The sequence below is a fragment of the Schistocerca cancellata genome, chromosome 1, assembly GCF_023864275.1.
Source record: "Schistocerca cancellata isolate TAMUIC-IGC-003103 chromosome 1, iqSchCanc2.1, whole genome shotgun sequence".
Classification (NCBI taxonomy): domain Eukaryota; kingdom Metazoa; phylum Arthropoda; class Insecta; order Orthoptera; family Acrididae; genus Schistocerca; species Schistocerca cancellata.
Window position 1 is genome coordinate 1093512759 of NC_064626.1, and position 22976 is coordinate 1093535734.

At 44.2% G+C, this 22976-nt stretch overlaps 1 protein-coding gene across 2 annotated transcripts in view; it reads right to left on the minus strand.

Moving 5' to 3' along the window:
* Nucleotides 1-22976, minus strand: part of LOC126091544 (uncharacterized) — a 224727-nt gene that overhangs the window by 72356 nt on the left and 129395 nt on the right. Inside the window, exon 2 of one of the 2 annotated variants that reach the window (XM_049907070.1) lies at nucleotides 10322-10438. The exons of the other annotated variant lie outside the window; for it this stretch is intronic. Within the exon in view, the coding sequence (XP_049763027.1) occupies nucleotides 10322-10370 (49 nt within the window). The 5' untranslated portion in view covers nucleotides 10371-10438. The remainder of the gene's footprint in view (nucleotides 1-10321; nucleotides 10439-22976) is intronic. 2 annotated transcript variants of the gene reach the window in all.

A 22976-nucleotide genomic window follows, 5' to 3' on the forward strand; every position in this document is an offset into this window, starting at 1 on the left:
ATCACAGACAGACTGTTTATTCTTGATTTATCAAGTGTATTGTTTCCGATGTGAGGGGCATGATATTGCAATCAAGGCAAACAGAGCCATTTATCGTCAGTAACGTAAATGCATCTGACTTCTTAGACGCGAAGAACGCAGCAGACTGTAATACAAACACAGCAAATCTAGATGTATCTAAAGTACAGTTACTATAGTTAGACAAACATAAGCTTTACGTAGTTATAACCAGAAGCTTAAATGGAACTGAGGTCTGGGAAGGTATTCCTATTTGATTTTGAAAAAAGGTGTACAAGTACAGGACGTCAACAAAATGCAACTACCTGCCCTGGGGTTACAAGCCACATCTGTGAAGAACAGAAGAAAAATTTGATTGAAATGATGCATTACCTGGTAAATAATGAAAACTTATAGTTTTACAACAGCAGAATGAACTTTTACTATCTTTTTGCTGACTATTGAACTATCGCACTTAGTATGTTTTTCATACTATTACAATTCAATCTTTGCAATTTTCCTTGGAAATTAGATCAGTACTATGCTTAACTTTCAAATAAAACACGTTAATGAGTACAATTACGGCCATTACCTACATAGTACACTTAAAAACTCATTTTCCTCAAATTCATGATTTTGGCTCTTAAGACTCTTTTTTATTTCAAGTCTTCGATTTTACTTAATTTTCCCCGTTGTAAGGTGCTGCTGCAAAAAATCCAAGTACCCGACAACTGATACGCTACTTTAACCTTTTTGATCACTAAACTTTTCGCAGTGTCTCCTTTGCCTAATCATAAAGTTGTTTTATTTAACACGCGTGAGTTGAATATTTTAATTTGTTGAAGAAAAGAAACTGTTGTCCTTCCTCATTTAAATCCAAGACCGTTACCACATTTCCACTGCTGTCAGTATCTGGAAAAAGAATCTCAAACGTGAAAGTCAGTCTGCTGTCTGGAATAGTCTTAGCGGATTCCGAAATACCAAATTTCCTGTCCGTCAAAAGTCGGAGTACATTGACTGCTACAACCATCAAACAGTTCTCGAAATTCACAAAAAAAAAATTTATCGACAGTACTCTCAGTAAAATATCACACAGTAAATTGTCAGCCACGAATAAACAAATAATACTTTACTGGCGTTCAAAAACGAAACTAAGAGATAAAGGGACGGACAGATCTATGAAATCTCAAAAAGAGTTAAATCTAAAACACGAAAAGAAAGATGGAGCAAAAAAAGTTGATGTGCACACAAAATCTTAGCCCCTGTAGGGCAAGGAGCCATCACCTGACTAATTACCAATTAGTGGTGACTTAAAAGTATTAAGGATAAAATCAGAGCTTCATTTCAGTCAGTATTCCTTCGATTTGTTCTTGATAAGAAATTTAGATGAATATTCACTAAGAAATTCACAGGTATTTTAACTGTTCAGTGGTAGAACCAGTAACATACTGTCCTTGTAACATTTCATGAATGTCTTGCACGTCTCCACCACCTGCAGAATAAAATCCACAAACCTGGCAACAGCGTATGCGGATCGTTAGCTTGAGCAAGTATCTGAGATAACAGTGCTCCATTAGTGTTACGTCATTTAAAAGAAAATGACCATCGCAAAGAGTAACAAGGGTTCTGCGATATCTTGCTTGAAGAAGTCCCTTACAGCCGGCCAGGGTGGCCGAGCGGTTCTAGGCGCAACAGTCTGGAACCGCGCGACCGCTACGGTCGCAGGTTCGAATCCTGCCTCGGGCATGGATGTTTGTGATGTCCTTAGGTTAGTTAGGTTTAAGTAGTTCTAAGTTCTAGGGGACTGATGACCTCAGAAGTTAAGTCCCATAGTGCTCAGAGCCATTTGAACCATTTGAGTCAATTCCCTTACAGAACGTTCTCCCATGACTCGGCAGTAATAATCTACAGCAATTTTTTGCGAACTGACATGGTAGCGGAGCTGCAGGAGAAATGAAACAACGGGAAGTTTTTCGAGGGCTCTTCTGCTAGAACTTTACGCAATGGGATGAACCTGTGACGACGTTCCTAAGTAATAGGCCTTTGAAAATTCTCTTCCTTTGTCTGAACACGGCACGCGAACTCGAAAGAATGTTTCTCGTACTAGGCAGCGCACTAATGGCCTAATATTGCTTGATTCTGTGACTTCCTAATGACCGGCAGGCGTTACAACGACCGACTGTGAACATGTACTCACTCTGACAAGGAGAGGAGTGGGGTCGACTTTTTGAAACTATCAACACGATAATGTAAATTATAGTCCCAGAGGGACAGATGACCGTAGCAGTTTGGTCCCTTCAATCCCACAAACCAACCAATCTATGGTCCCAGGCACCGCACTCTGCAGCCACTCACTCTGATTGGCCCTCGTCTGTTAGTAATCGACGAAAAAAATATCGTTATTCTGAGTGATCTTGTAGGACCTTAAATTTGAAAATAATACAACGAGTGATGTTAATAGTTTAGTGGTTAATAGTTTAGTGGCTAGTATAAGAGAATGACATTCACAAGGTCGTGGTTTCAAAACATCAATTCCTTTTTATTTTTAAATAGTTATCGAAATGACTTTAGTCATTATTTTTATTCAGTCAGTTGGTTTGAATTTAATTTTTTGAAATTTCTAATCCCCTGTCTTGTCATTTTCATCATAGTAAAACTGTTCATTTGCCGTTATTTTTTGTTCCCATCATTCTGTTTTCCTTTGGAATCTTTTGTGTACGTAATTTTAACAATTTTTTGCATTAATTTTGATTTAATTTCCTCCCTCTGATAATCTTATATGTATATTTTCGTTCACGTTATAGCATTCATTATTTCTATTCCTCATTTTGCGCATTTATTAATAATATCGTCTTCCTTTTGAATCTTCATCTGCGTTATTTTGTCCATAGTGCAACTAGAATTTGTATTTTAAATGTTTGCATGACGATTACCATCCAAAAAATTGTACATCTTACACGTAACAAAAAATGCATTTTGGGCGTCATTGCAGAACCAATATAGATTGTTTCGTCTTTTCTTTTTTAAGCAGTGGATCGGCATTTTCTAACTTTCAAACATTGTGATGGATAAATAAAACTAATTCAAATCGTACGCACAAAGATTCCAAATAGAAAAAGAATGATAGGAAGGAAAAAAAGGCAAATGTAAAAGTGAATACGATGATGAAAATGACAGGACAAAGGACTAGAAATTTTAAAAATTTATATTAAAAAGAATTAACTGAATAAAAATAATAATCAAAGTCGTTTCGATTACTACTTAAAAATAAAAACTATTTTAGTAGTTGACTAGAGTTGCACCCTCAGCCTTTTGAGTTGGTCTTGTATGCTAACCATTTCGCTGGAATAACACTATACGTATAACTGTCAATGTTAAGGGTAATCACGCAAAATTAGAACTTCTTTCGTCGGTTACTCGCAAACAAGGGGTTATAAGGGTGAATAGCTGCAGAGTGAGATACCTGGGACCCTAACCTACACCGAGCGAGGTGGCGCAGTGGTTAGCACACTGGACTCGCATTCGGGAGGACGACGTTTCAATACCGCGTCCAGCCATCCTGATTCAGGCTTTCCATGATTTCCCTAAATCGCTCCAGGCAAATGCCGGGATGGTTCCTTTAAAAGGGCACGGCCGACTTCCTGCCCGTCCTTCCCTAAACCGATGAGTCCGATGACCTCGCAGTTTGGTCTCTTCCCCCAAACAACCCAACCCAACCTAACCTACACTACCATATAGATGATTTCAAAGAGTCAGTCCCATCCCTGAGGACATCACCTTGTGACAAGAATAACAGTAACCGAAATAGTAGTGCTACACCATAGTAGAATCACGTGCTCTGGAGCACTGAAAATTTGCAATGTCTGAGAAACGTCACCAAGCACGTAGACGACAGAAAGTGATTGGATAAATTTAAACTAGGCTTCTACTACACACTACACACGCAACAACATTATCTGAATCACTCTGTTATTTTTTAAGAAACTGTCTTTGCTTCTGGAAAATTTAATTAAATGGATTCACGAGGGTTTTCATTGCCTATTATAGATACGAAGCCGGGCTCTCTAAAGTTGTGAGTGATAGCTTGAATCCAATGGTTGGCGCGTCCTGTTGGCGTTCCTGGAGGCGCTAATGGAGAAGTAAATAAAAGCTGCAGGCTGCCAAGCGCTGAATCAGTCGTTCGTGGAACTGTGGAGGCGCTATGAAGGCAAGTAGTCAGGCGAGAAGTTCGCAAATAGTCACTTCTAAGGAACAAGACGTGGAATCGGGAGAAACGAATAGTTTTAGCTTCAGAGGATTCTGCATTCGTGATCGTCTTCACCACCTCAGATCCGTTTTTAGTGTTGCACCCACAAAGAATCTTCCACTCTGCGTTGCCGCGTGCGCTGTACTTCGTGGCACATGAAAACTGTCTGCCACAGTGGGACTCGAACCCGGAACTTTGAAACTAGCGTAGAATGCTCTTTCTGACTAACCCAGGGGCTCCTAATCTTTTCTACGTGGTGCCCTATTTTGCAACGCCACAGTATCTCATATCCCCCCCCCCCCAATGCGTATTTATTTTATTGATTGATTGGCTATACCCGGCGAACTTCGTTACGCCTCTGAAAATCTTTATATGTTATAGCTGACCCGGCAAACGTTTGATTTGCCATATAAATTATCTCTAGTCTGTAAGAATAATGTTTGCGTGTAACACAACGTATACGTGTAACACAATAGCCGTTGTTGGCGGGAGCTCGTGACACAATCAATAATAATGGCCGAAAACTGCGTAGGGAGCGAGAAAAGGCATAGGAGGAAGTCCGGCGGTATCGACCACTATTTAGTTCTAGCGTTTCTACGGTAGATCGCGCGGATTTAACAATTGCAACCGATACACGGCTCGTCCATGAGCATACAAACGTGGCGGCAATTTCGTGTCGAAACGTGTTCTCCAGCATTATGAATAAGGACAACGCACAAGCATCGATTTTTATCGTACGTAAAAATATTGTACGATGATTAAATTCTTTTAGAGGAACAAAGGAGAGCATAGGAACTTCTTTGTTCCACTAAAAGAATTTGATCGTACGATACATTTCCGTACGATAAAAATCGATGCGTGTGCGCTAGGCCTGAATGTCAGTTTGGCGAATGACGCGTGCTACCTAGTTAAACTTCTCGGTCTAGTACCGACGATTCAAAGAGGGATATTTGAGTCGTTGCTTTTGGTACGTTTTCTTCAATTACCTATCTATCGAATAGTGAAAGACTATCACTGGTAGACACTTGGCGGGCATAACTGATCAAGTGATAACTGTTCAGTTATCGACTGGGGTTGAAAATTATTAAATTACTAAAATCGCTATTAAAAATAGGAGTTGGTGGTAAAAGGGTGAAAATTTAGGGTTGTGTGTACTTTAGGCCTATGAAAAACAATTTACGATCGATTCTCAGACGTACCGAATATACATGTAAAATTTCATCAGAATCGATCGAGCCGTTTCGGAGGAGTATGGCAACTAACACTGTGACACGAGAATTTTATATATAAGCATTTTTGATTCTTTCGAAAAACTTTATTTGAGAGTAATCTGCGATCCACACTTTAGTAAAAGAAAGGCTACCAAATGTAGAGTAATACTAAACTATAGCGCCCCAAAGGACTCAGTAGCACATTTGCGCTTTTTTCTGAGATGTCTGTGTCCCACTTATAAATCTCTCAACACCCCTCCCCCCTCCGCAATTAGAGGTTCGGAAGCACTGGACTGAACTATCCAGACGCGACACGCGGCTCATTTCACAGCTGCAGCACTGGACTGAACTATCCAGACACGACACGCGGTTCATTTCACAGATGCAGATCTGTCAGCAGCTTTGGTACTTTTCAGACGTCGCAGATCTCCTGCATACCTTGCTGGACTAACTCTACATCTACATCTACATCCATACTCCGCAAGCCACCTGACGGTGTGTGGCGGAGGGTACTTTGAGTACCTCTATCGGTTCTCCCTTCTATTCCAGTCTCGTATTGTTCGTGGAAAGAAAGATTGTCGGTATGCCTCTGTGTGGGCTCTAATCTCTCTGATTTTATCCTCATGGTCTCTTCGCGAGATATACGTAGGAGGGAGCAATATACTGCTTGACTCCTCGGTGAAGGTATGTTCTCGAAACTTCAACAAAAGCCCGTACCGAGCTAATGAGCGTCTCTCCTGCAAAGTCTTTCACTGGAGTTTTTCTATCATCTCCGTAACGCTTTCGCGATTACTAAATGATCCTGTAACGAAGCGTGCTGTTCTCCGTTGGATCTTCTCTATCTCTTCTATCAACCCTATCTGGTATGGATTCAACACGGGTGAACAGTATTCAAGTAGTGGGCGAACAAGCGTACTGTAACCTACTTCCTTTGTTTTCGGACTGCATTTCCTTAGGATTCTTCCAGTGAATCTCAGTCTGGCATCTGCTGTAACGACAATCAACTTTATATGATCATTCCATTTCTAATCACTTCTAATGCGTATTCCCAGATAATTTATGGAATTAACTGCTTCCAGTTGCTGACCTGCTCTATTGTAGCTAAATGATAAAGGATCTTTCTTTCTATGTATTCGCAGCACATTACACTTGTCTACATTGAGATTCAATAGCCATTCCTTGTACCGTGCGTCAATTCGTTGCAGATCCTCCTGCATTTCAGTAAAGTTTTCCATTGTTACAGTCTCTCGATATACCATAGCATCATCCGCAAAAAGCCTCAGTGAACTTGCGATGTTATCCACAAGGTCATTTATGTACACTACTGGCAATTAAATTGTTACACCACGAAGATGACGTCCTACAGACGTGAAATTTAACCGACAGGAAGAAGGTGCTGTGATATGCAAATGATTAGCTTTTCAGAGTATTCACACAAGGTTGGCGCCGGTGGCGACACCTACAACGTGCTGACATGAGGAAAGTTTTCAGCCGATTTCTCATCCAAAGCAGCAGTTGACCGGCGTTGCCTGGTGAAACGTTGTTCTGATGCCTCGTGTAAGGAGGAGAAATGCGTACCATTATGTTTACCACTTTGACAAAGGTCGGACTGTATCCCATCACAATTGCGGTTTATAGTATCGCGACATTGCTGCTTGCGTTGGTCGAGATCCAATGACTGTTAGCAGAATATGGAATCGGTGGGTTCAGGAAGGTAATGTGGAACGCCATGCTGGATCCCAACGGCCTCGTATCAATAGCAGTCGATATGACAGACATCTTATCCGCATGGCTGAAACGGATCAAGCAGCCACGTCTCGATCCCTGAGTCAACAGATGAGGACGTCTACAAGACAGCAACCATCTGCACGAACAGTTCGGCGACGTTTGCAGCAGCATGGACTATCAGCTCGAAGATCATAGCTGCGATTACCCTTGACGCTGCATCACAGACAGGAGCGCCTGCGATGGTGTATTCAACGACGAACCTGGGTGCACGAATGCCAAAACGTCATTTTTTCGCATGAATCCAGGTTCTGTTTAGAGAATGATAGTCGCATCCGTGTTTGGCGACATCGCGGTGAACGCACATTGGAAGCGTGTATTCGTCGTCGCCATAGTGGCGTATTACCCGGCGTGATGGTATAGGGTGCCATTGGTTACACGTCTCGGTCATCTCTTGTTCACATTGACGGCACTTTGAACAGTGGACGTTACATTTCAGATGTGTTACGACCCGTGGCTCTACCCTTCATTCGATCCCTGCGAAACCCTACATTTCAGCAGGACAATGCACGACCGCATGTTGCAGGTCATGTATGGGCCTTTCTGGATACAGAAAATGTTCGACTGCTGCCCTGGCCAGCACATTCTACAGATCTCTCACCAATTTGAAACTTTTGGTCAATGGTGGCCGAACAACTGGCTCGTCACAATACGCGTCACTACTCTTGATGAACTGTGGTATCGTGTTGGAGCTGCATGGGCAGCTGTACCTGTACACGACATCCAAGCTCTGTTTGACTCAATGCCCAGGCGTATCAAGGCCGTTATTACGGCCAGGGGTGGTTGTTCTGGGTACTGATTTCTTAGGATCTATGTACCCAATCTGCGTGAAAATGTAATCACATGTCAGTTCTAGTATAATATATTTGTCCAATGAATACCCGTTTATCATCTGCATTTCTTCTTGTTGTAGCAATTTTAATGGCCAGTAGTGTATATTGTAAATAGCAATGGTCCTGCAACATTCCCCTGCGGCACACCTGAAATCACTCTTACTTCGGAAGACTTCTCTCCACTGAGAATGACATGCTGCGTTCAGTTATCTAGGTACTCTTCAATCTAATCACACAATTTGCCTGATCTTCCATATGCTCTTACTTCTGAAAGAAAGGATATCACACAGAAATGCGGCCTAGAGGTTGTTTCCTGAACGAATGCTTCGCTCTGCAGTGTGGCAGACTGAAACACGAACAGCTGCTAGCATGAGTTTCTTAGAAGTAGATACTTTAGGGGTGCGAAGCAACTCAAATCGCTTGATACGGGCAAGTCTTCATGTCCAGATTGTATACCGATTAGGTTCCTTTCAGATTACGCTGATACAATAGCTCCCTGGTTAGCAATCATATACAACCGCTCGCTCACTGATAGATCTGTACCTACAGATTGGAAAACTGCGCAGGTCGCACCAGTGTTTAAGAAGGGTAGTAGGAGTAATCCATCGAACTACAGACCTATATCATTGATGTCGGTTTGCAGTAGGGTTTTGGAGCATATACTGTATTCAAACATTATGAATCACCTCGAAGGGAACGATCTATTGATACGTAATGAGCATGGTTTCAGATAACATCGTTCTTGTGCAACGCAGCTAGCTCTTTATTCGCACGAAGTAATGGCCGCTATCGACAGGTGATCTCAAGTTGATTCCGTATTTCTAGATTTCCGGAAAGCTTTTGATACCGTTCCTCACAAGCGACTTCTAATCAAGCTGCGGGCCTATGAGGTATCGTCTCAGTTGTGCGACTGGATTCGTGATTTCTGTCAGGAAGGTCGCAGTTCGTAGTAATAGACGGCAAATCATCGAGTAAAACTGAAGTGATATCAGGTGTTCCCCAGGGAAGCGTCCTGGGACCTCTGTTGTTCCTGATCTATATAAATGACCAGGGGGACAATCTGAGCAGTTCTCGTAGGTTGTTCGCGGATGATGCTCGTCTAGTAAGGTCATACGAATACCAGTATCAGTTGCAAAGCGATTTAGAAAAGATTGCTGTATGGTGTGGCAGGTGGCAGTTGACGCTAAATAACGAAAAGTGTGAGGTGATCCACATGAGTTCCAAAAGAAATCCGTTGGAATTCGATTACTCGATAAATAGTACAATTCTCAAGGCTGTCAATTCAACTAAGTGCCTGGGTGTTAAAATTACTGGCCATGCGATTCTAGACGCTGCAGTCTGGAACCGCGAGACCGCTATGGTCGCAGGTTCGAATCCTGCCTCGGGCATGGATGTGTGTGATGTCGTTAGGTTAGTTAGGTTTAACTAGTTCTAAGTTCTAGGGGACTAATGACCTCAGAAGTTGAGTCCCATAGTGCTCAGAGCCATTTGAACCATTTGTTAAAATTACAAACAACTTTAGTTGGAAAGACCGCATAGATAATATTGTGGGGAAGGCGAACCAAAGGTTGCGTTTCATTGGCAGGACATTTAGATGATGCAACAAGTCCACTAAAGAAACAGCTTACACTACACTCGTTCGTCCTCTGTTAGATCTGGGATCCTTACCAGGTGGGATTGACGGAGGACGTCGAAATGGTGCAAAAAAGGGCAGCTCGTTTCGTATTATCACGTAATAGGGGAGAGAGTGCGGCAGATATGATACGCGTGTTGGGATGGAAGTCATTAAAGCAAAGACGTTTTTCGTCGCGGCGAGATCTATTTACGAAATTTCAGTCACCAACTTTTTCTTCCGAATGCGAAAATATTTTGTTGAGCCCAACCTACATAGGTAGGAATGGTCATCAAAATAAAATAAGAGAAATCAGAGCTCGAACAGAAAGGTTTAGCTGTTCGTTTTTCCCGCGCGCTATTCGGGAGTGGAATGGTAGAGAGATAGTACGATTGTGGTTCGATGAACCCTGTGCCAAGCACTTAAATGTGAATTGCAGAGTAATCATGTATATGTAGATGTAGACAGTGTGCGCTGCTTGAAACGTCCTAGCGGGAGGGAAAAAAAAGGTACAGTTTGCTCGAATGGGACTGGAACCCGGAACGCTCACATCCATGTCCAGCTACCCAGACCTGTCCCCTCAGTGTCCAAGTCCAGCGCGACTCACGGTTTTAGCCGGCGCCGGCTGGTGACTCACGTGTGTCCGCGGCGCGGCGACGTGTGGCGCTGCAGCAGGCCGCGGTCATGCTTGGCGCATCGCCGAGACACGGCGCCGCCTACGGCCGCTCACTCTGCCTGGGGCATGGTGCCGCTCCTGCAAGCACACCGACCACATACAAACTCTGTTCGCTCACATCTCGTCACCTGTAAACAAACACACACTGCTCGTCATCAGGAATTTACCCCGTCTGACAAAAAAGTGAAGCACCCCGAACACACAGTCAAATGTGATTCTTGAGTTTCTCCCGGCGTATTTGATAATCAAAATATCCACGGGTGTACTGCCGGTCTACAGTGTCCAACGGGAACACCAGAGGCACACTCGACTGATGTATCCGAGCAAGTCGGCGGTCGCTGAACATTGTTTGTCGGGAAATCACGCTATGGAGTATGAACGCACGAGGATTCTGGTACAGACGTCGAGATACTGGGACAGCGTTGTTAAGAGAGGCTATCGAAATTCGCTCCAATGACGACTTCATAAACCGTGACTGTGGCTATAATCTTACACAAGGGAACCTCCCCATTGCACCCCCCTCAGATTTAGTTATAAGTTGTCACAGTGGATAGGCTATGAAAAACTGAACACAGATCAATCGAGAAAACAGGAAGAAGTTGTGTAGAACAATGAAAAAATAAGCAAAATATACAAACTGAGTAGTCCATGCGCAAGATAAGCAATGTCAAGGATAGTCCGAGCTCAATAGTGCAGTGGCCCCGTGGTTAGCGTGAGCAGGTGCAGAACGAGGAGTCCTTGGTTCAAGTCTCCCCTCGAGCGAAAAGTTTTTCTTTATTTTCGCAAAGTTATGATCTGTCCATTCGTTCATTGACGTCTCTGTTCACTGTAATAAGTTCAGTGTCTGTGTTTTCCGACCGCACCGCAAAACCGTGCGATTAGTAGACGAAAGGACGTGCCTCTCCAATGGGAACCGAAAACATTTAATCGCGAGGTCAAAGGTCAACCGATTCCTCCACAGGAAAACAGGTCTGATATATTCTATACGACACTGCTGACGGCATGTGCGTCACATGACAGGAATATGTTGTCGACCCACCTAACTTGTACACTTGGCGAATGGGTAAAAACATTCTTCTACCTTGCCCTATTTAGGTTTTCTTATGGATGTGATAATTACTCCCAAAAAAGCGATGAAAACATAAGAGCTTGTCACAAAAACTGCGAGAAATGAATCCAACAGTTTCACAGTCGCTCACTTTTCCCTGTGCTCTGTCAGAACATAAGTTTTTAACGTTTTCAAATTTTTCCGTGTGTAGACCGTCAAATCCTGCATATGTCCAAGCAAATCTGAACATGTCCTGGAATTTTGGAGAGCGAAGTTGATTATGTGTGAGTGCCTGAGCTTTGATAATTGTCTGAAAACAAAAAATTAATCTTTTCGCTCGAATGAAGACTTGAACCAAGGACCTCTCGTTCGGCAGCTGCTCACGCTAACCTCGGGACCACGGCGCTCCGGAGTTCTGTTTATCCTTGATGTTGCATATCTTGCGCATGGACTACTCAGTTTGTATATTTTGCTTTGTTTTTCATAATTCCACACAACTTCTTCCTGTTTTATCGATTGATGTGTGTTCAGTTTTTCAAAGCCTATCCACTGTGGCAACTTATGACTAAATCTGAGGGGGGTGCGATGGGGAGGTTCCCTTGTTAGCAAGGCTTGGGAACCAGCGATTGGGTTAATCAAGAGTAAATCGAGCAAACGTATAGTTGTGACGGCCACGGCGGACAGAGCCATCACACAGACGTCATCTCAGACGCCGTCGCAATCTATTCCACCGCGCGACCGTGGCGCGGGGCGCGGACGGCGGAGGGAGTGCGCCGCGGGCGGAGGGTATTTAAATCGGCCGCCGCCGCGACCGAACCCAGTTCCCTCTGAGCAGCCATAGCGTACGGATCTCCGTACCGGCACGTTCACAGGAGCTCAGTCCGTCAGTTCACCTGACGATGGACACTGTAGACCGGCAGTACACTCGTGGATATTTTGACACAGTCAAATGTTAATGTAATTACAATGAAATGAATAGCCCTAGCTGCATACAGGCGTTGATATAAGTCAACGGGGACAGTTGAAATTGTGTGCCCCGACCGGGACTCGAACCCGGGATCTCCTGCTTACATGGCAGACCCTCTATCAATCTTTTTTTTGTTTTTTATTTTTATTGTTCTCATTTTGTTCGATTCTGTGCATTGCATTTGTTCGGTGCGGATGTCCCATGGCACCCGTTCCAGTTCAGTGTTGAGCCGCTGATTCAGTTTTTTGTTACAACGGGCAGCTAACTCTCTGACCGAACATGCTGAGCTACCGTGCCGGCGTCCAGCTGAGCCACCGAGGACACGGAGGATGGTGCGACTGCAGGAACTTATCTCTGGCACGCGTCCCGTGAGACCCACATTCGCAACTTATTATCCAGCACTATTTTCATAGCGCTCCTGCCCGTTATACTCATTACTCGCGGCTTTACTGCCGATTCCCGTAAGAGTTCGGGCACTGTTTGTGCATCCGCACAGAAGAAGATGGTCAAATGGGGGGTGAGCCTTAACTATATATACAGGGTGTTACAAAAAGTTACGGCCAAACGTTCAGGAAACATTCCTCACACACAAAGAAAGAAAATATGTTATGTGAACATGTGTCCGGTAACGCTTACTTTCCATGTTAGAGCTCATTTTATTACTTCTCTTCAAATCACATTAATCATGGAATGGAAACACACAGCAACAGAACGTACCAGCGTGACTTCAAACACTTTGTTACAGGGAATGTTCAAAATGTCCTCCGTTAGCGAGGATACATGCATCCACCCTCCGTCGCATGGAATCCCTGATGCGCTGATGCAGCCCTGGAGAATGGCGTATTGTATCACACCCGTCCACAATACGAGCACGAAGAGTCTCTACATTTGGTACCGGGGTTGCGTAGACAAGAGCTTTCAAATGCCCCCATAAATGAAAGTCATGAGGGTTGAGGTCAAGAGAGCGTGGAGGCCATGGAATTGGTCCGCCTCTACCAATCCATCGGTCACCGAATCTGTTGTTGGTTCAAATGGCTCTGAGCACTATGGGACTTAACGTCTGAGGTCATCAGTCCCCTAGAACTTAGAACTACTTAAACCTAACTAACCTAAGGACATCACACACATCCATGCCCGAGGCAGGATTCGAACCTGCGACCGTAGCGGTAGCGCGGTTCCAGACTGAAGCGCCTAGAACCGCTCGGCCACTCCGGCCGGCGTAATCTGTTGTTGAGAAGCGTACGAACACTTCGACTGAAATGTGCAGGAGCTCCGTCGTGCATGAACCACATGTTGTGTCGTACTTGTAAAGGCACATGTTCTAGCAACACAGGTAGAGTATCCCGTATGAAATCATGATAACTTGCTCCATTGAGCGTAAGTGGAAGAACATGGGGCCCAACCAAGACAGCACCAACAATGCCTGCCCAAACGTTCACAGAAAATCTGTGTTGATGACGTGATTGCACAATTGCGTGCGGATTCTCGTCAGCCCACACTTGTTGATTGTGAAAATTTACAATTTGATCACGTTGGAATGAAGCCTCATCCGTAAAGAGAACATTTGCACTGAAATGAGGATTGACACATTGTTGGATGAACCATTCGCAGAAGTGTACCCGTGGAGGCCAATCAGCTGCTGATAGTGCCTGCACACGCTGTACATGGTACGGAAACAACTGGTTCTCCCGTAGCACTCTCCATACAGTGACGTGGTCAACGTTACCTTGTACAGCAGCAACTTCTCTGACGCTGACATTAGGGTTATCGTCAACTGCACGAAGAATTGCCTCGTCCATTGCAGGTGTCCTCGTCGTTCTAGGTCTTCCCCAGTCGCGAGTCATAGGCTGGAATGTTCCGTGCTCCCTAAGACGGAGATCAATTGCTTCGAACGTCTTCCTGTCGGCACACCTTCGTTCTGGAAATATGTCTCGATACAAACGCACCGCGCTACGGCTATTCCCCCGTGCTAATCCATACATCAAATGGGCATCTGCCAACTCCGCATTTGTAAACATTACACTGACTGCAAAACCACGTTCGTGATGAACACTAACCTGTTGATGCTACGTACTGATGTGCTTGATGCTAGTACTGTAGAGCAATGAGTCGCATGTCAACACAAGCACCGAAGTCAATATTACCTTCCTTCAATTGAGCCAACTGGCGGTGAATCGAGGAAGTACAGTACATACTGACGAAACTAAAATTAGCTCTAACATGGAAATTAAGCATTTCCGGACACATGTCCACATAACATCTTTTCTTTATTTGTGTGTGAGGAATGTTTCCTGAAAGTTTGGCGGTACCTTTTTGTAACACCCTGTATATGAAGATGGTATCTGTTCTTTCGGACATCTTCATATATCAATGTTAATGTAACTTCGTATACGTACACACCATCGGCGGGTATGTAAATGATTGGAGTTTTAGTTCTGTGTGACTGGTAGAACGGCCACCAGAGGACATTAGCGTTATTCGTACTTGGTGCTGTTATCAGGCCAGCTACGGTAAATAAGGAGCATGAGAAGCGTCAGATTTTGAGTGATGACTGACAAGGAGACAGGAATTACCGTAAAGAAAACGGTCTATTGACACAGATTTTAGAAGACAGCGTTCTTGTGGCACACAACTAGCTCTTTACTCACACGAAGTATTGAGTGCTATTGACAAGGGATTTCAAATTGATTCCGTATTTCTATATTTCCAGAAGGCTTTTGGCACTGTACCACACAAGCGGCTTGTAGTGATATTGCGTGCTTATGGAATATCGACTCAGTTATGTGACTGCATTCGTGATTTCCTGTCAGAGAGGTCACAGTTCGTAGTAATAGACGGAAAGCCATCGAGTGAAACAGAAGTGATTTCTGGCGTTCCCCAAGGTAGTGTTATAGGCCCTATGCTGTTTCTCATCTATATAAACGATTTAGGAGAAAATCTGAGCATCCGTCATACGTTGTTTGCAGATGATGCTGTCGTTTATCGACTAGTAAAGCCATTAGAAGAACAAAACAAACTGAAAAACAATTTAGAAAAGACATCTGTATGGTGCAAAAGTTGGCAACTGATGCTAAATAACAAAAAGCGTGAGGTCATCCTTATGGGTACCAAAAGGAATCCGTTAAACTTCGATTACACGATGAATCAGTCAAATCTAAAGGCCGTAAATTCAACTAAATACCTAGAAATTACAATTACGAACAATTTAAATTGGAAGGAACACACAGAAGATGTTGTGGGGAAGGGTAACTATTGACTGCGTTTTATTGGCAGGCCACTTAGAAAATGTAACGAATCTACTAAGAAGACTGTCTACACTACGTTTGTCCGTCTTCTTTAGAATATTGCTGCGCAGTGTGGGATACAATTACGAACAACTTAAATTGGAAGGAACACACAGAAAATGTTCTGGGGGCGGCTGACCAAACACTGAGTTTTATTGGCAGGACACTTAGGAAATGTAACAGGTCTACTGAAGAGACTGACTACACTACGCGGTCTCTGATCCTTACCAGATAGGACTGACGGAGTACACCGAGAAAGTTCAAAGAAGGGCAGTACGTTTTGTATTATAGCGAAATAGGGGAGAGAGTGTCGATGAAGTGATACAGGATCTGGGGTGGACATAGTTAAAACAAAGGAGTTTTTTGTAGCGACGGAATCTTCTCACGAAATTTCAATCACCAACTTTCTCCTCCGAATGCGAAAACATTTTGTTGACGCCGACCTACTTATGGAAATCAGAGATGGCACCGAAAGATATACGTGTTCGACTGTTCCGCGCGCTGTTCGGAATTGAACTAATAGAGAACTGACTTGTAAATAATACACTACTGGCCATTAAAATTGCTACACCAAGAAAAAATGCAGATGATAAACGGGTATTCATTGGACAAATATATTATACTAGTAATGACATGTGATTACATTTTCACGCAATTTCGGTGCATAGATCCTGAGAAATCAGTACCCAGAACAACCACCCCTGGCCGTAATAACGGCCTTGATACGCCTGGGCATTGAGTCAAACAGAGCTTGGATGGCGTGTACAAGTACAACTGCCCATGCAGCTTCAACACGATACCACAGTTCATCAAGAGAAGTGACTGGCGTATTGTGACGAGCCAGTTGCTCGGCCACCATTGACCAGACGTTTTCAATTGGTGAGAGCTCTGTAGAATGTGCTGGCCAGGGCAGCAGTCGAACGTTTTCTGTATCCGGAAATACCCGTACAGGACCTGCAACATGCGGTCGTACATTATCCTGCTGAAATGTAGGGTTTCGCAGGGATCAAATGAAAGGTAGAGCCACGGGTCGTAACACATCTGAAATGTAACGTCCACTGTTCAAAGTGCCGTCAATGCGAACAAGAGGTGACCGAGACGTATAACCAATGGCACCCCATACCATCACGCCGGGTGATACGCCAATATGGCGACGACGAATACACGCTTCCAATGTGCGTTCACCGCGATGTCGCCAAACACGGATGCGACTATCATGCTCTAAACAGAACCTGGATTCATGCGAAAAAACGACGTTTTGGCATTCGTGCACCCAGGTTCGTCGTTGAACACACCATCGCAGGCGCTCCTGTCTGTGATGCAGCGTCAAGGGTAATCGCAGCCATGGTCTCCGAGCTGATAGTCCATGCTGCTGCAAACGTCGTCGAACTGTTCGTGCAGATGGTTGTTGTCTTGTAAACGTCCTCATCTGTTGACTCAGGGATCGAGACGTTGCTGCAGGATCCGTTACAGCCATGCAGATAAGATTCCTGTCATCTCGACTGCTAGTGATACGAGGCCGTTGGGATCCAGCACGGCGTTCCGTATTACCCTCCTGAACCCACCGATTCCATATTCTGCTAGCAGTCATTGGATCTCGACCAACGTGAGCAGCAATGTCACGATACGATAAACCGCAATCGCGATAGGCTACAATCCGACCTTTATCAAAGTCGGAAACGTGATGGTACGCATTTCTCCTCCTTACATGAGGATTCACAACAACGTCGCACGAGGCAACTCCGGTCAACTGCTGTTTGTTATGAGAAATCAATGGTTCAAATGGCTCTGAGCACTATGGGACTTAACATCTGAGGTCATCAGTCCCCTATAACTTACGACTACTTAAACCTAGCTAACCTAAGGACAACACACACATCCATGCCCGAGGCAGGATTCGAACCTGCCACCGTGGCGGTCGCGCGGTATAGACTGAAGCGCCTAGAACCGCTCGGCCACTGCCGACCGGCTAATGAGAAATCGGTTGGAAACTTTCCTCATGTCAGCACGTTGTAGGTGTCGCCACAGGCGCCAACCTTCTACATCTACATCTACATTTATACTCCGCAAGCCATCCAACGGTGTGTGGCGGAGGGCACTTTACGTGCCACTGTCATTACCTCCCTTTCCTGTTACAGTCGCGTATGGTTCGCGGGAAGAACGACTGTCTGAAAGCCTCCGTGCGCGCTCTAATCTCTCTAATTTTACATTCGTGATCTCCTCGGGAGGTATAAGTAGGGGGAAGCAATATATTCGATACCTCATCCAGAAACGCACCCTCTCGAAACCTGACGAGCAAGCTACACCGCGACTCTTGAAGAGTCTGCCACTTGAGTTTGTTAAACATCTCCGTAACGCTATCACGGTTACCAAATAACCCTGTGACGAAACGCGCCGCTCTTCTTTGGATCTTCTCTATCTCCTCCGTCAACCCGATCTGGTATGGATCCCACACTGATGAGCAATACTCAAGTATAGGTCGAACGAGTGTTTTGTAAGCCACCTCCTTTGTTGATGGACTACATTTTCTAAGGACTCTCCCAATGAATCTCAACCTGGTACCCGCCTTACCAACAATTAATTTTATATGATCATTCCACTTCAAATCGTTCCGCACGCATACTCCCAGATATTTTATAGAAGTAACTGCTACCAGTGTTTGTTCCGCTATCATATAATCATTCAATAAAGGATTCTTCTTTCTATGTATTCGCAATACATTACATTTGTCTGTGTTAAGGGTCAGTTGCCACTCCCTGCACCAAGTGCATATCCGCTGCAGATCTTCCTGCATTTCGCTACAATTTTCTAATGCTGCAACTTCTCTGTATACTACAGCATCTTCCGCGAAAAGCCGCATGGAACTTCCGACACTATCTACTAGGTCATTTATATATATTGTGAAAAGCAATGGTCCCATAACACTCCTCTGTGGCACGCCAGAGGTTACTTTAACGTCTGTAGACGTCTCTCCATTGATAACAACATGCTGTGTTCAGTTTGCTAAAAACTCTTCAATCCAGCCACACAGCTGGTCTGATATTCCGTAGGCTCTTATTTTGTTTATCAGGCGACAGTGCGGAACTGTATCGAATGCCTTCCGGAAGTCAAGAAAAATAGCATCTACCTGGGAGCTTGTATCTAATATTTTCTGGGTCTCATGAACAAATAAAGCGAGTTGGGTCTGACACGATCGCTGTTTCCGGAATCCATGTTGATTCCTACATAGTAGATTCTGGGTTTCCAAAAACGACATGATACTCGAGCAAAAAACATGTTCTAAAATTCTACAACAGATCGACGTCAGAGATATAGGTCTATAGTTTTGCGCATCTGCTCGACGACCCTTCTTGAAGACTGGGACTACATGTGCTCTTTTCCAATCATTTGGAACCTTCCGTTCCTCTAGAGACTTGCGGTACACGGCTGTTAGAAGGGGGCAAGTTCTTTCGCGTACTCTGTGCAGAATCGAACTGGTATCCCGTCAGGTCCAGTGGACTTTCCTCTGTTGAGTGATTCCAGTTTCACACCTTGTGTGAATACTCTGAAAAGCTAATAATTTGCATATCACAGCATCTTCTTCCTGTCGGTTAAATTTCGCGTCTGTAGCACATCATCTTCGTGGTGTAGCAATTTTAATGGCCAGTAGTGTAGATTTCAGCTATCAGTCGTCCTTTTTAAATTTTATTGGCAGATCTAGATTTCAGCTAGAAACTAGCCATTCTGAATGCACTATCATTACATGCATTGATCAAAAATGATAGTGCATTGAGAATGGCTAGTTTCTAGCTGAAATGTAGATCTGCCAATAAAATTTAAAAAGGAGGACTGGTAGCTGAAGTCTATTATTGACAAGTCAATATAACAGTCGCTGAGTGCAACTGCCTTTTGTATGGAAGGCAACCTGACAATAGAGAATTATTGTGAAGGTGGTTAGATGAACCCTCTGCCAGGCACTTAAATGTGACTTGCAGAGTATCCATGTAGATGTAGATGTACATATGCTGCGTATCCGTGTGAGACAGTCTTATCAGCGCTTGACAGAGTTTGAAAGGGGCCTCATCGAAGGTCTCTATTTGGCCGCTTGGAAGAATGGTGGGGCATTCGGCTGTGACAGGGGCCTGGCGTTGAACTGCATGGCATCGCACTCTGTTCAGCCATAAATTGCGTTTCTGCTCCACCCTCTATTACCATTGTCAGTGATTATGGCGGCGACATGGTGAGACATCACATTTCCCCAGCGTTTTGGAGAGACACAGAGGTGTATGTCCTGTGGGTATCCTATGTAGAGTTTTTACTGCATTTTCTAGTTTTCCTGCTTTGTGTTTTTAGTTTCGAAGGTGCATGTAAAATGTAGACTGACTGTTCTCACAGCCCGGTTGTGTTTCTTGAACCTTATTCTGAAATAAGTATCTGAGTATTTCTATATCCATTATAAATATCTACGCGAACAGGCCGCAAGTTTGATTTTGAATGAATGAGAAGTTATTATATTCAAATATCATAGTCTCATGAAGCTCGTAATTGATACAGTTCCTTACACACGTGTCACTGCAGCGAGGGTTAACAAATACGGCGAGTGTCCGAAAAGTACGTTGAAGATATTTTCCCCGTCTGTACCATGATAGTTGAGTAAAATTAAGCTATAAAGATATGCTTGATGTTCGGCAGTTTATAGTGCTGTACCAATATTTGCTCTACTATCATGATAAATGATTACAGTCCAAGAGTAATGTTAGCTGGCAGCAGTGTTCCCTAAAAGATAATCCGTGGTAGCGTTCGATACATAAAAGCCTGAAGGTGTTACTTCAGCTGTTCGTTAGTCGTTGTGAGAAGGAGTAAGACGTTCTACAACGAACTGTTGCAATATGGAGCGCGGAGCAGCAAACGGTTCGCTCGGTGACAACAAAGTTATTGTGAGTTGGATGGCCCAACGCATCTGACACAGCAGAGTTCAAATGTGCGCTTGACAGCAGAAACCTAGCGCCTGACGCTGAGTCAAGGCAGGAGTTAATTACATTGTGAGGACACAACCATTCTCCCACCTCGGATGCCATTATTAAATTTACAAAACGAGTAGTTTCGCCCATAAGCGTTTTCAAGATCTACCCGGATACAAACCAACGTCACACACTCTGCAGGGATAACATTGTTCATCTCGATGCATAATTTTCCTGCTTGTGGTTTCAAATGGTTCAAATGGCTCTGAGCACTATGGGACTCAACATCTATGGCTTGTGGTTTGTCGCTGGAGGGTGTGTGACGGTGATTTCTATCCAGGTGGGCCTAATGATTGAAGTGACTAACGACGAAGTAAAATAAACACAGTGTAGGTGATATTGTGCAACCGAGTTGGCATAATGACTGTTTGCTTCTTACAACACGGGTGGTTCCGAAACCAGCAATTAACAAAAGGTAATTACATTATTTTGGTCTCCTTGAAAATAATGGTTCTGTTGTCTATTAGGGCTTTGTAATGTCCGTCGTCTGTTAAGCACCTTCGTCATTATAAGTGCTCAGGCGACGATGCCACTAAGAAAAGAAGGCTCCGAGATTTTTTACGATAACTGCTAATAAATGATGCGATGCGTCCTTGTGACAGATCACATGAGAGAAAGCAAATATCAGAACATCGATTAACAAGAAATATTTTTAGACATTGTTGAACACCTTCACTGTATACTATCTGATGAAAAGTATCCGAGCATCACTATGTAATGCGGCATTGACCACTAGTCTTGAGAGACGGACCCCACGCCCCCCCGGACCCCCCACCCCCCAGTACAAAAGGAGGCAGGGAGTACTGTGTTATCAGTAGAGAAGCAGTAACATCATAATGAGCGATTAGGAGAGCTCAGTAACTTCGAACGTGGGCCAGTCATTGGATGCCACCTAAAGCATCCATCAGGGACATTTAAACACTTCAAAAACTGCCCAAGTCAACTGCTGGCAATGTCACTGTGAAATGAAAACTCGAAGGAACAAGGACAGCTCAAAGTGCTGCCAGTAGGTCAGCTAGTATGTTGACAATAATAGTGCGTTAAAAAGAAGGGGTTCATTGGTCGACTAGCTCCTCATACGCCACACGTATCCGTAATCAACACTAAGCGACGCTTGATATGAATTACGCTACACCCTGTGGCAGTCTGATGGAAGGGTTTGGGTTTGGAGAACCTGGAAAACGTTACTTCCTACCATGTGTAGAGCCAACAGCGAAGTACAGAGGAGGCGTTGTCAGGGAACAGCGCTTAAGAAATTGCTAAATGCGGAACGATATGAACACATTTCACAGCATTCTGTACAGCGTACAGCAGATTAACAATTTGGAGACTAAGACTGATTGCATCAGCATGAGAATGCGCTGTGCCATAATCCAGCACCGGTGAGGCAATAGTCTGTGGGCAATAACATTCCTGAAAAGGATTGGCCAGCTCGGAGCCCCGACCTCAACCCAATGTGACACCTTTGGAATAAATTCGAACGTCGACTTCGCTCCATACCTCAGGGTCCGACATCACTATCGTCTCCAGTTTCGGCACCTGAGCAAGAATTGGCTGTCACAGACATTCAGACACCTCACTGGAACTGCCCCAGCAGAGTTAAAAAAAATGGTTCAAATGGCTCTGAGCACTATGGGACTTAATACCTGAGGTCACCAGTCCCCTAGAACTTAGAACTACTTAAACCTAACTAACCTAAGGACATCACACACATCCATACCCGAGGCAGGATTCGAACCTGCGACCGTAGCGGCCGCGCTGTTCCAGACTGAAGCGCCTACAACCGCTCGACCACCACGGCCGGCCAGCAGAGTTCCAGCCTTCATAGAGACGTAACCCTTATTAATGTCCAGGAACAGGTCCCCAGATTGAGATAGTGTACTTAAAGAGCGGCATGATGGAAGCATCAAAAGCTGTGTCAATGAGCATTTATTCATAGAGAGCTCGTTTCGATCAAGCGAAGTGAAAATGCTTTTTGGCTTCACATATATAACGTATCTGTCACGTTCATGTGTCTATTATCTTACGCATTTTTCATCAATCCCCACATTTATGACACGACGTCGGCCAGGCAGCACGCTTAGCACTGCAATGGACTGTCTATTTTTGCATTTGGGAAGTGATGAAAAAGACAACAGACACACGGGTATGTGGCAGATGCTGCAACTGAAAGCAGATATGTATTTGACGCCAAAGAACGAACATTACACTTGATGTAGTGTCAATATGTGACCTGAAGATGGACACTTTACCAAAAGTAGTTGTCTGGGAGTAAAATTTCGTTACAATATGTTTTGGTGGTCCGTATTGCTGTTCT